At 50.5% G+C, this 13,065-nt stretch overlaps 2 protein-coding genes across 3 annotated transcripts; one reads left to right on the top strand and one right to left on the bottom strand.

The window, feature by feature from the left end:
* Positions 1 to 4,390: 4,390 nt before the first annotated feature.
* On the bottom strand, positions 4,391 to 13,010 carry Rgp1 (RGP1 homolog, RAB6A GEF complex partner 1). 2 transcript variants are annotated; one of them, NM_001399573.1, is made up of 9 exons: positions 12,788 to 13,010; positions 12,288 to 12,422; positions 11,778 to 11,914; positions 11,443 to 11,526; positions 11,196 to 11,345; positions 10,825 to 10,971; positions 10,512 to 10,639; positions 10,147 to 10,336; positions 4,391 to 8,881 (listed from the first exon to the last, which is right to left on the bottom strand). In NM_001399573.1, the coding sequence occupies exons 2-9, from the start codon at positions 12,401 to 12,403 to the stop codon at positions 8,658 to 8,660; spliced, it is 1,176 nt and encodes a 391-aa protein (NP_001386502.1). In that variant the 5' UTR covers positions 12,404 to 12,422; positions 12,788 to 13,010; the 3' UTR covers positions 4,391 to 8,657. The 2 variants fall into 2 exon arrangements, with proteins under 2 accessions (NP_001386502.1, XP_038966938.1); XM_039111010.2 differs by having other exon boundaries at positions 12,769 to 12,851.
* Positions 7,492 to 8,542, top strand: Msmp (microseminoprotein, prostate associated). The gene is made up of 3 exons (NM_001271322.1): positions 7,492 to 7,621; positions 7,836 to 7,944; positions 8,265 to 8,542. Exons 1-3 carry the CDS (start codon positions 7,492 to 7,494, stop codon positions 8,443 to 8,445), a joined length of 420 nt encoding a protein of 139 aa, NP_001258251.1. The 3' UTR covers positions 8,446 to 8,542.
* Positions 13,011 to 13,065: the final 55 nt, after the last annotated feature.

The raw sequence follows: 13,065 nt of genomic DNA, 5'->3' as shown, positions 1-13,065 counted from the left end.
GAGGCAGGGGGGGGAATAAGGGGGAGGGGAGACTGGGAAGGGGGATAACATTTGAAGTGTAAATAAATAAAATAACCAGGGAGAGAGGGGGAGAGAGAAAAAACCACAAGAAAGAAAGAAAGAAAGAAAGAAAGAAAGAAAGAAAGAAAGAAAGAAAGAAAGAAAGAAAAGTTAGACTGGAAATACATCTATCTGAAGACCTAGCTATACCACTCTTGGGCATATACCCAAAAGATGCCCCACCATACCACAGGGGCACATGTTCTACTATGTTCATAGCGGCCTTATCTGTGGTAGCCAGAAGCTGGAAACAGCCCAGATGTCCCACAACAGAAGAATGGATACAGAGAATATGGTTCATTTACACAATGGAGTACTACTCAGCAATTGAGAACTAGGACATCATAAGTTTTGCAGGCGAATGGATGGAACTAGAAAATATCCTGAGTGAGGTAACTCAGACCTAAAATGATATGCATGGTATATACTCACTGACAAGTGGATATTAGCCAAAAAAGTACAGAATACACAGGATACAATCCACAGAACTCAAGAAAGATTTGTAAGTCAAAGGGCCCAAATGAGGACGTTTCAATCCTACTTGGGAGGGAGAAGAAAGCAATCACTGAGGGTAGAGGGAGGGAGGGATCTGGGGGGAGAGGAGACAGGGAAGGGAAAGGGAGAACATGACCAGATAGTTTGTGTGTGTGTTGGGGAGATAGAGACAGAGAGACAGAGACAGTGAGACAGAGAGACAAAGAGAATGAGAATAGGGCTGAAGCCCTGAGGACCAGCAGAAAGAATGGAAACAGACCACCTTGGGAGGTAGGAGCTGGGGAACCTCTAGAATGTCCCAGAGACCTGGGAATAAGAGACTCTCAGGACTCACAGGGAAGAGCCTTAGATAATTGCCCTACAGTGGGGAGAGGGAACTTGTAGAGCCCACCTCCAGTAGATAAACAGGGCATCAAGTGGAGGGATGGGGTTCCCATCCCACAATCAAAAACTCTGGCCCAAAATTGTTTCTGTCTAAAAGAACTGCAGGGACAAAAATGGAGAAGAGGCTGAGGGAAAGGCAGTCCAATGACAGGCCCAAATTGGGATCCAGCTCAAGGGGAGGCTCCAAGGCCTGACACTATTACTGATACTATGGTGTACTTACAGAAGCGAGCCTAGCATGGCTGTCCTCAAGAGGCCCAACAAGCAGCTGACTGAGACAGACGCAGATACTTACACCCAACCATAGGATTGAAGTTGGGGTCCCCTGAGGCTGAATTAGGGAAAAGCTGGAAGAAGCTGAGGAGGAGGGCAACCCCATAGGAAGACCAGCAGCCTCAACTAACACTGATCCCTGAGATCTCTTAGACACTGAGCCACCAACCAGACAGGTTACAGGAGCTGGTCTGAGGTCCTGATACATATACAGTGGAGAACTGCCTGGTCTGGCCTCAGTGAGAGAAGATGCACCTAACCCTTGAGAGACTCAAGGCCCCATGGAGTGGGGCAGCCTCGGGGAGCATCCTCTTGGAGATGGGGGAAAAGGGATGAGAAGAGGGCGGACTGGGAGGGGGACAATAACTGGACAGTAAAAGAGATAAAAGTAATGATGATGATGGTGGTGGTGGTGGTGATGATGATGGTGATGGTGGTGGTGATCATGATGATAATGATGGTGATGATGGTGGTGGTGATGATGATGGTGATCATGATGATGATGGTGATGGTAGTGGTAATGGTGGTGGCGATGGTGATCATGGTGGTAGTGATGATAATGGTGATCATGATGGTGGTGGTGGTGGTGATGATCATGATGATGATGATGGTGATGGTGGTGGTGGTGGTGATGATGATGATAAAGAGCCACAAGTGGAATTTTAAGACTTTATTATTACACTCAGATCATGCAGCAGGGTAGAAAGAGAGAGCAGAGATAAGCAGAGAAGCTAGTAAGGGTTAATGCTGGTTAGTTATTAGTTATAATTATAATAATCATCATAAATGGTGATTAATTACCGAGGTAGGGACTAACACAAATGTAATAACTTACAAGCTAAAAATAATGTAAATTCTGATAAGAAGGGCTCCAATGGCTCAGAGACAGGAGGGAAATTTTCATGAGACAGGATCTCATGAAAACAGCTCGGGCTGGCTTCAGACTCAGAGCAATCCTCCTGTCTTAGCCTACTCCATGCCCAGCTTTTGCAGTCTGTCAGAACAGCGGGCTGTTTGCAGATAGCGGCATCCATCCTCACAAGTCTGCACCCACCTCCAGGGTGCTTCCTCCACCACAGCCTTAGCAGCCGTCCTCACCCTGAAACTCAGCCTCCTCAGGGACGTTCACACTCCTCTCACCATTCGTCCTCTCACAGTACCAAGAGGCTCGCTGCCAAACTTGTAACTATAGATTTACCCAGTGTCATCTCCCATGCCCAGACACATTTTGTTTGACTCTAATGTGATATATTAAATAAATTTTTATGTATTTGCTTTGAGGCTGTTGTGTATGTGCATATAGCAGCATTCATGCACATATAGGAAGGCATTTAGGATCTAACACCATGATTATGGATTCTCTACACAGTGCCGACCACCAAGGCCCATCTTTTAACTGTCACTCATGAGCTTTGCTATAATTCTGGATGGACACGCGGTGTTGACAGGACAGTTTGTAGAGGAAATGGGGCTCTTAAAATGTCTTTTTTCTCTTGAGACAAGGCTTTACTAACCTAAGCAGCCCTACGGAGATGAGGATGAACTTGAAACGCCTGACCACCGGCCTCCGCCTCCGGAGTGCTGAACTACAGACAAGCACCATCAGGCCCAGATGACTGGAGGAGCCTGAACCGGGCCTCGTGCGTGTTAGGCAAGCACGTTGTTAGCAACTGAACTGTGTCTCCACCCGCTGAGAACTTTTAAAAATAATAATAAAAAAATGAAAGAAACACCAACACCTTTTACGGTATCTGGAGGAGGAATTTTAATCGCAAGGAGAAGGTAACAGCTGTGGTAAAAAGTAGTTTAGAAATGGTCTAGCATGAAAAGGAAAAAAGGGCGATCGGAGAGGAAGGAAGGCAGAAATGGACCATGCAGAATAAATAACCAAAGCGTAGCCTTTTGGAGACCAAAGGACACATCAAGGAAAAACAGCATTTCAATGAGGGTGTTAAAGATGGACAGGAGCCAAAGAGGGCCCAGGGCTTTGAGGAAGGAGGGGGTAATAAGTAGTGGTGTATGTTGGCAGAAAGAAGTGAAGAGATGAGGAAGGAGAAAATTTATAGCAGAGGAAGTTGGTGTGGAGTTTTCCTCTCAAGAAGTCCAGCAGAGCAAAGGAGAAATAAAAGCGCAGGCCACTGGGAAGGAGGCAGGGTTGGGGCTGGACCATCACGAACAAAGCCACAGGGCCCAAAGCAGGCATTTTCTTTTTTTCATTAGCTGACCCAGATTTTCTTGTTTGGAACCAAAGACAACTGCAGAATTTAAAGCTCTTTAAACTAAATCACAAAGATCTTAAGCCTTGCAATTGCCTTTGGTGTAAGAAAGCACAAGTCATAAGGCTCGAGGTAGAATTTGTGTCCGTTCCCGAGACAGAACAAATCCCGACTTAGAAATCAGAGTGAGTGGCCATGCTGTGGATGTACCGTTTGAGTTACTCAGCTCACCTTCCTCTCTTACCAACCACAGAACAAACAGGAGTACATGGTTCCACACCAGCCCACATTAGACAGTCGGGAAGCTAGCAGACACAGCAGGACCTGCTTTCCTTTGCAGACGGGAACCCAATGCCTCCCATCCCAAGAAACCTTTTACTTAGGTCAGGATACACAGGACAGGCTAAAGGCTTGTGGAGCAAAAGTTAAGGTTAAAAATAAAGACAAATAAAGGAAGGGGAAGCAGAAATGTCCTGCTGATAAGAACCGAGACCGACACCAGTGCAGACCAAAGCCCAGGAGCTCAAATCAGCAAAGGGAAACACTCCACACCACAGAGCCAGCTCTCACTCTCTGACAGTCTGCTCCGTTTCAGATGAGCTTCCCACCTCAGCCTCCCACCCCACATGCTGAGTGTACACGAATGAGCCACTATTTTGGCCATATAACCAATCTCTAAAATGTCTTAAGGTTTACCCAGGTGTCTAAGTGCTTACATCTGTGTATCTATCTGTGTACCATGTGTGTGCTTGGTGCCTGAAGTCAGGAAAGGTATCAAGACGTCCTGGTACCGGATGGATGGTTAGGGACAAGCACGAGTTTGTAGTTCCAGGGGCACTGCTGGGAATCAAACCCAAGCCTTCTGCAAACACGAGTGCTCTTAGACCCAAAGTCTTCTTTCCAACCCCCATAAAACTAACCATAGTGACCTAACTTTGGGTTGTAAATCAAACACTTAACACTGATTTTTCAATCTTTATTCAAAATTTTAAGGTTTAGTAAGAGCAAATTGTTTTTAAAATAGGGTCTCACTCTATAGCCCCACCTGGTCCTCATACTTGGGGCAACACTCCTGCTTCTCTGTTGGGATAGGTATATGGACACAGCCCTATCAGTGATAGCCTTCCTTTGGGGGCTTGGGCGAGGGGTAGTGGGTGGCAGGTTGGGTAATGGGAGACACAGGACTTTGTTACTACACCATCCACTATCTTTGTGGTCATAGACCAACATGGCTCCAGTTTACCTGAGAAACCCGAACAACTATTCCAGCACAGAAAGCCTCTTTAGACCCAGGAAGTACTGCAAAGATCCAAATAATCTAACCCCTGACACTCCCTGGAGCCCTTCCTTCACACCGGCCCCTGGCAGACCTAGCTGGGCTGTCATACCCTCTGACTTGCATGGATGGTGAACTCCTTATTCTCAGAGGCCTCACCACCTGCCTCGGCTTCCCTGGATCCTCCACTCCAGCAAGACTCTGGAGGGCCTTTCCTCTGCCCTTCCTCTCAAGCCTCTCAGCTCTAACCTGCCTGCCTCACTGCCTACTCAGTCTCGAGCTATGAATTTAGGGGCTCTGCAGTTTGTTGCCAGCTGGGCAGAAAGCAGTCCCTCTCATGATTTCTTTGGGCTCTTGTCCCCAAACCTCCCTGAGCCACCATCTCCAAACACAGTGCTCTGTCCCATTTGGGCAAAGCAAGCCGGGTTGGGCTGACTCAGCCCCGGAATGTGCTCACTTCCTTGCCCTGCGTGCGCACCTGCCTGCACTGCTGGAACAGTCTGGCCCAGCGCTGGCGGATGTTTTCCTTGTCCCTGCATAGGTGGCCTGTGCCAACCCTCACCCTGACCCTGTCCTGCCCCTTGCCCCAAAGGCTACTCCCCTGGGACTCAGTGGGCTGGGCTCTAACCACTGATGCCTCTGCACACACCACTGCCAGGTCATCAGCCAGTTCCCCACTGCCCTATGACCTCAGAGAGGAATTCTGCTCGGCCTCTGCCTCCTTCCAGAAGTCCCCACAGCTACACGCCTTCACCCGCACCTCTCAGACACTAATGCCTACCAGGTCTCACTTCCAGTGCCTCTTCTGCCTCCGGGATCTCTAGCCTCACGTGCATTGTGTCGAGCTACTGCAGAAAATGGTCTATGCTCGGCCTTCAGGTGGGTTCCCCCAAGGCAGTGGCAGAGCTCACTACTAAGCAGACTGCTAATCCCTTCTCCAGCCAAGACAGCAAGGAGTCGAAGCTGTGTTCTCCCCTCCAGGCTCCCAGGAGCCTACCTAGGTGTCCTAAGTTTTCCTTTGTTCTTATCTTGATATCAATCTGAAAAAACACTTGTTTTCTTCCACTTAATGGGGGGGAGGGTGTTAGGGGTGGAACCTGGGACACTAGATGGTAAACACTGTCACCCAACTACATCCCTAGCCAATGCAAAAGGCATCCCAGAGGTGGGCTGACGTGACAGTAGCAGCTGAATGAAGAGGTGACAAGCAGGGGGCTCCTGAAAAGGTCTGCCATTAGTAAGATGTATCTGCTGTGCTAGATGAGTAAAGCGAGGGGTGAACGAGGGGTGAACGGGACCGCAGGCATGGATGGAAAACCGCAGTAAACGTCCTAGGAGTAGGAAAGGAAGAACCGAACAACACTGGGGACTCCGGAAGGTAGAACAAAAGTCCAGGGTCACAAAGTAGTCACAAAGGAGACTTGGAGTGCACATGAGGGGATGAGAAGGAAGTCAGAATCCAAATAAGAAAAAGAGTCCTAAAGTTAGCTGAAGGGAGGGTACGGCATGATCCCTCTTCCCAAGGTATGGAAACACAGATTTGTCAACACCACCTTTCAACCCACATGTCAAAGACTGGATCTAAAATGCTCCCAGGACCACACAGGTCTTTGAAGGAGGCAGTAGGGATACCTTGAAGCATACATGTGAAGGCAGAAGCTGGACCCGGGAGCCCACACCAGAAGCCCTCAGCTGTACAGAGCTACTTACTGCCATCCAGAGGAAAGAACATCGTTTTTGCCTGAGCTTTAGCCTCCGTCAGCGGCTATTTTCTGAGGGCCATGGGCCAGCAATGGTGTTAAGAACATCCCACATGCTATCTATCTCACAAGCCCAAGAGCTGGCACGTCTACTCTCAATACGGTGAGGAAGCGGGGTGGCAGGTGAAGTGCCCTGTGCATGGCCAGACAGCCAGTGGGCAGGCACTGAAGCCCAGCACTCCTGCAGAGCCTGTGGAAACTCGGACGTTAGAAAGCTCCCATCATGAGGAAAGAGGGGGCATCTCTGTGAAGTGGGGTGACATCCATTAAGGTATTTGGAGATACTTCTCTTGGGGGGGTGCAGAAGCACTGTCAGGAATGGGACGATCTTGCATCTGTTGTCCACTTGGGGTAAAAATGCAAAATTTGGGGTGCCTATGGATGAACCCCTTTCCTCACAGTGCACCAGGGAAACCCTGCCCTGGGATGTGAAGGAAACTCTCCATTCCAGATGCCTGCCTGCTCTCCTGGAGACTGGCAGTTGCACCCTTCTGCAGCTCCTTGGTTTGGCTGGGGCACAGGATTCGCCATCCCCAGGAAATGCCTCCCTCCGGTTCAGGCAGGGATCCCAGCACACACACCCCTGTTGCTGGTGGAAGGAGGGTTGATGGAATGCTTCCTCTCTGCAGGTCAAGGAGATCTGGGGACCACCTGGGGCCTTCACCCCTCCCCTCCTGGCTGTATTAGTGCCCAGTCCAGTGCCCCTTGCATGGCTGCCTCCCTCCTCCTAGCTGTGTGGGGGCATGAATCAGCTCTCACAGCTTGTTAAAAGCCGGACCTCTTGTTTTCATGCCCTCACCTCAGGAAACAGAGTTACAGCCTGTCCGGCTCTACTCAGCAGGGGACCAGGGTCCCCACTTTATAAACATTCCCAGCCTGTAAGAGCAGAGGGCACTGCCATGGTGTGAGTCAGGAGTCCAAGGAGAGAGAAACTCAGGAGGCCAGGAGCAAGGCAAGAAGAGCGAGGGGATAAAACCAGAGGAATCTGAACAGAAGCCAAGGCGGGTCTGAGAGCTGAGCTGCAGGAATGGCTCTAAGGATACTCTGGGCTGGACAGGCCAAGGGGATCCTGGGAGGCTGGAGGGTCATCTGCTTGGTGGTGTCCCTGGTCCTGCAGCACCCAGGAGTCAACAGCAAGTGCTACTTCCAAGCTCAAGGTAAGGTGGGCTGATGCTAAAGGGAAAGGGAAGGGCAGTGGTGAAGGCTTAGAGATGCCCAACCTTGGGTTAGAACATTCAGGCCTTCAACCTGTGAAACAGGAAGGCTGTATGGAGGGGTAGTATGCATGGATTATCCTCTACCCCAGACCAGAAGAGACTTCTGCCAACACTCCAGTTCTCATCTGCTAACACAGTTCTCATCCTTCCCTAGCTCCCTGCCAGTACGAGGGTAAATATTTCACTCTGGGTGAATCTTGGCTCCGCAAGGACTGCTTCCATTGTACCTGTCTGCATCCTGTTGGTGTGGGCTGCTGTGACACGTGAGTAGCCAAGAGTGGCCAGAGGGAACACCTCTGGTGTGCCTAAGGGATGGCCAGGGAGTCCTTAGATTTCTGTGAGGCGAGAGTAAACAGAAGGGCATCACGAGATGCAAATGTGAAGGCACCAAGAGGGGAGTCGAGGTAGATCCGCAGGGAAAAAGTCCTGCTTGGGAACACTAGAGGGTCCTTATGTGGGAGTAGAGAGCTTAGCTAGGGATGCTGGGACACTAAAAGAGGGTGTGGGAGGATGGCTGAGTGGGAAGGGCAGGCCCCTAAAGGTGGCTTTTTACTGTACTGACTTCCAGTCTTTGGTTCACTAGGTCTCAGCATCCCATTGACTTCCCTGCTGGGTGTGAACTGCAACAGGAGGCCGGAACCTGTCAGTTTTCCCTGGTGCAAAAAGCTGACCCTCGGCTGCCCTGCAAAGGGGGAGGACCTGACTTAGAATGGGGCTCGGCTAACACCCCTGCTCGTGGGGCTCCTGCCCCCCACTCCAGCTAAAGGCTCACCCATCTGCTGAAAGCTCACTGCTGCTGCCACTTCCAGGGAAACCACTAGCAGCTGCCTACTTCCTCCAAATAAATAAATTAATGCTACAGCTGTAAGTCCGTTCCCCACTGCCTTGCTACAGGGCCCCAGGTGGGAAAGTGGCCCCACTGGAGTCCAGGTGTCGAGTTCTCAGTTTCTTGCCATGGTGGGCATGCGAGCCAGTTTCAGATAGTTATACTGCTGGTGCTAGGGCCTGGGGCAGCATATGAGACCAGGGTGGGGCTTGTAGGAAGCACTTTGATGGGGAGGTCCCAGCTGAAGGTGTCTACAGGCACCTGTTCAGGTCCTGTCCAGGTTGCAGGCTCGGGCTGCTCCAATGGAGGCAGAAGCACCAATCCTGGTTCTCGGGATGTTACAAATTCAAAATGTAATCGCCACTTCAAGGACACTGTGAAAGAAAAAGACAGGTAGATGCTCTAAAACTGGGGTTCTCACCTGTGGGTCGTAACCCCTGGCAGTCAACCAACATCAGAAAACAGAGATATTTACATTATGATTCATAACAGTAGCAAAATTACAGTTATGAAGCAGCTACAAAATAATTTTATGGTTGGGGTCAGCACAATAGGAGGTATTAAAGGGTCACAGCGTTAGGAAGGTTAAGAACCACCGCTCTAAAAGCCAGAAAAGGTCAGGTTTGGTGGCTCACACCTATCCTAGGACTGGCTGAAGGCAGGACCACAAGTTCAAGGTCAGTTTGATGCCAGCTGCGGGGAGGGGGGTGAGACTACATATCAAATATATCCCTAATGTCAAAAACCAAACGAACAAAAGACCATCAGCTGGAAGGCAGTAAAAGCCAGTGACAGGAAACTAAACTAAAAAACAGAAAACGCAGAACCATCAAGACAGCTCTGCAGGTTAAAGGACTTGCCACCAAGCAGATGATCTGAATCTGGACCCATATGATATGGTAGAAAGAACCACCTTCAGTGGGCTGTTCTCTGACCTGAACACATGTGGCAATGCATGTGCCAGGATCCACATGGGATAAAATGATTATGTGCATTGTAAATTCTCTGACCAGAGCTCAGGAAAAGGTGGGTCTCTGTGAGTTTGAATCCAGCCTGGTTTACATAGGAACTCCAGGCCAGCCAGGGCTACATTCACCGTGAGAGAGCCTGCCTTTAAAACAAACAAACAGGGGTTGGGGATTTAGCTCAGTGGTAGAGCACTTGCTTAGCAAGCACAAGGCCCTGGGTTCGGTCCCCAGCTCCGAAAGAAAGAAAAGAAAACAAACAAACAAACAGACAAACCAAAAATACTTCCTAGAAGAATAGATTGTATCCATACAGAAGAGAAGACACAGGTCAGAGAGCTTTGATCAAATCCTTTAAGAAACCTGGTGCTAACCAGAGATGCTACTAAGGATACTAGTTTAACTACCTAGTAACCCAGGATGGGGATGGGCACGACTAGGTAACCTGAAGCAAATGTGCTAAGGGACCAGAGATCAGTGCAACACAGGGGTAAGGAACTGTATTTAGAGGTCAGCACATCTAAGACACGGGGGTGGGGGTGAGTGGAAAGATGTGAGAAAATGCAGAGGGTGGACTAGATGTGGATGCTTTAGGGATCAAGGCCCACTACACCCTACCAAGGCCCAGCATTGACTTCCCCTACTTCTTTCTCCAGTAGTGGTCAGGTTCTCACCAATGGCAGTGCAGAAGCCAGGGGTAGAGCATAGAGGGATGGGGAGAGAGAAGCTGGTTCTGGTTGTATGTAGGCAGGACTCCTGGTGCCGGGCATGAGTCACATGAGACACAGAAGGGGCAACTCCGGTCCCACGGCGTCGCTGGTATTCAGGCTGTACCCGCTCTTCAGTTTGCAAGCTTACTGAAAACTGGGAGCAGGCAGGGAGAGATGTAAACCAGCAGACATTTGGAAATGCAGACTGCAGGTTAGAGGTAGCCCTGAGGAGCCCCAGTTTCCACTTCTACAATGCACACGTCTTTATGCAGGTCCCTTTTCCACCCTCTCCCTCAGGCCGAACACAATAGAAGCTGCTCCTTTCTCACCTGCAGACAAGCTACAGTTCCTTCCCCTAAGTTTAAGGTCCCCACCACGTCCTCGCCGAGTCTGTACACAGATTTGAAGATACCAAATGTCCCAACTTTCCCTCGGCCATCGCTGATATTATACAGATCTAGGGAGAACGAGATATAGTTCATACTGGGGAACAAGTAGGACTGAGTCTCAGAGGCAAAAAACAAGGCTTTTCTTTGTGATGGGGTAAAATGTTAGTGGACCCCTGAAGAGATGTGGTAAGACTTCTCAGACAGGGATACACAGAGGGAAGGTTGGTGTGGGGTAATTTGAAAGGGTTCTCACGGAGGCTGCGGCAGGATGTAGCGGCCATGAGGCGCTCGCCCGCTAGCTCAGCCAGCCATGAATCCTTCTTCCCACTGTCGTCCTCCTCTAAGAATGGACTGGATGGAGCCACAGCCTCATCCTGGGGAAAGTGGACATCTTGAAGACCTAGAATGAACAAGCAGGGGTAATGTTGGGAGGAATCAGAGATGTAAACAGACAACTGGTTTTAGTCTCCTCCCTGAGAAGGCTGAAGGGGAGCTGTGACTGAGCGCTGCATCTTAACTTACCTCTCATCCCCAGCACTGTCCCTAAAACCAGGAGTCTCCGAGGTCCCCCCACAACATGCTTAGTAACCCTCCCCCACTCATCTCTCCAGGAACCTAACTTACCAGTCAGCACGAGAACTCTCAAAGGGACTCGGAGTAAAGTGATGGGTGAGTTGACACGCTGGCAGCCAATGGTCAATTTGTAGACATACTTGACTGACTGACCCCGAAAGGAAGGTGGCCCCTCTGTGGGCAGCACTTCACTGTAGGAGTCTGGTTGGGAAACAGTAGTCAGGGCAGCTAGAGGCAGCCAGGGTCCTCCCTCCAGGAGACTCAGAAGGCAATCTGGGGTGAGGAGACAATCACTCACATGATTTGGACTCTCCAGGGTCTAGCCTCAGGTCACAGAACAGAATTTTTGGTGGAGTAGACAGGATACACTGGCCCCTCTCACCTATGACAAGTCAGAAAGACTGCAATGAGATGACTCCATTATGCATTACTGACCAGGGTCACACAGCAAGTGGAGACAAGGGAAACCGCCAACTCCTGCTGTAATATGGGAAGTCTTATAGCGGTAAATCAAGTCATCTTCCCCTCCACCACTGATAAGTTGGTGAGCATGTCATACAAGAACGACTTAAGTTTACCCTTGGGTGACAATGACATCGCCTCCTTCCATGACAAACAAACACACTCTCTAACCTCGGTGCGGCAGGAAGACAGTCTGGCTGTCAGGCTGGACATCTGGCTGACTAGAGTCAGGGGGTGGCAGTGCTACTCGACTCTCGCTGGCATGGAACTGGCAGTGGATCTGGGCACTGGCCCAGGCCAGAGCCTCACTGTGGAAAAGGGAAACGAAGGAATAAGGAGCTAGTTCCTGACTTTACCAATGCTTTCTCTAGAATATTGTCTGACAAGATCACTGAGGTTAGGCGACTATCTTAGTGACCAGGGAATCCGGGACCCCGAAATAAAACCATTACACACGGAAAAATACACTGAGTTCAAAAAGGCGCGACAAAGGGAGGAGCAAAGGAGGGTAAGGGGTCTTGTCATCCACATCTTTTGTTAAAATGCCCTTCATTACAATGAGAGGACAATGAACAAGGTGGTGATGGTCGTGTAGTTACAGAACAACCAAAGCTCTGATTTAGAAGTAGTGATACCAGGCTTCCTCCTGGAGGGGGTCACCTTCAGTACCAGCATCCCCACCTGGATGCAGAAGTGGCGGTCGGGGGCAGGGGATTAGTAACAGTCACCACACATTCCAGAGCCTCCCCGGCCAGAAATACAGGACCTCGGCTCAGCTCAGCTACCACTTCAATCATGGCAGCTCCAGAACCAAATCTAGAAGGAAACAGAGTGCCAGAAGTCAGTACAGGGGAATGGAGGAAAGAGTGTTTAAAAACTAGGGTAATGTCTAGACCTGAGTCCCAGGGGTCAAGAAGTGGGTTTTTTTTTTTTTTTCAAGTTTCAGTGAGGGTGGGAACACTAGGGTTTGGGGACCTGGACACTGACTCTGTACTGCCTACGGGAAGGCGTCGCTTTAGCTCTAGACCTCGCTGCGCCCAGGGTTAGGGCCCCTTGCGCCTCCTCCCAGGCCTGCCTCTGTCCCCGCTTCCCTCGAGGCTCCACGTCCTAGTCCAGGACAGCGTCACGCGCCTCGTATCTGAATCCAAACTCAGACTCTTACACATGGAGGTCGTCCTCACCTGCCCGCCCCTGCGAGACCGGCTCAGAGCTCGGTGGCATCCACGGAGTCTGTCGCGCGGCAGAGGCGGGACTTCCTTTGTCACATCTCAGAGTTGAGGCGCCTCTTCCGGTCCGACCTGCGGGGTGCTTCCGGCCGGAAAGGGATCGGGTGGTACCAGGGCTGCGGGTCACCTTCCCAGAGGTGGCACCTGAGCGCGGGAGCTGGGGATCCCGGCTGGAGGGACCCGGTACCCAGCCCTGGAGACCCTAGAGCCGCGGCCCGGGGCGGGGCCGAGGG

The sequence above is a fragment of the Rattus norvegicus genome, chromosome 5, assembly GCF_036323735.1.
Source record: "Rattus norvegicus strain BN/NHsdMcwi chromosome 5, GRCr8, whole genome shotgun sequence".
Classification (NCBI taxonomy): domain Eukaryota; kingdom Metazoa; phylum Chordata; class Mammalia; order Rodentia; family Muridae; genus Rattus; species Rattus norvegicus.
This window is presented reverse-complemented; position numbering and strand designations above follow the sequence as displayed.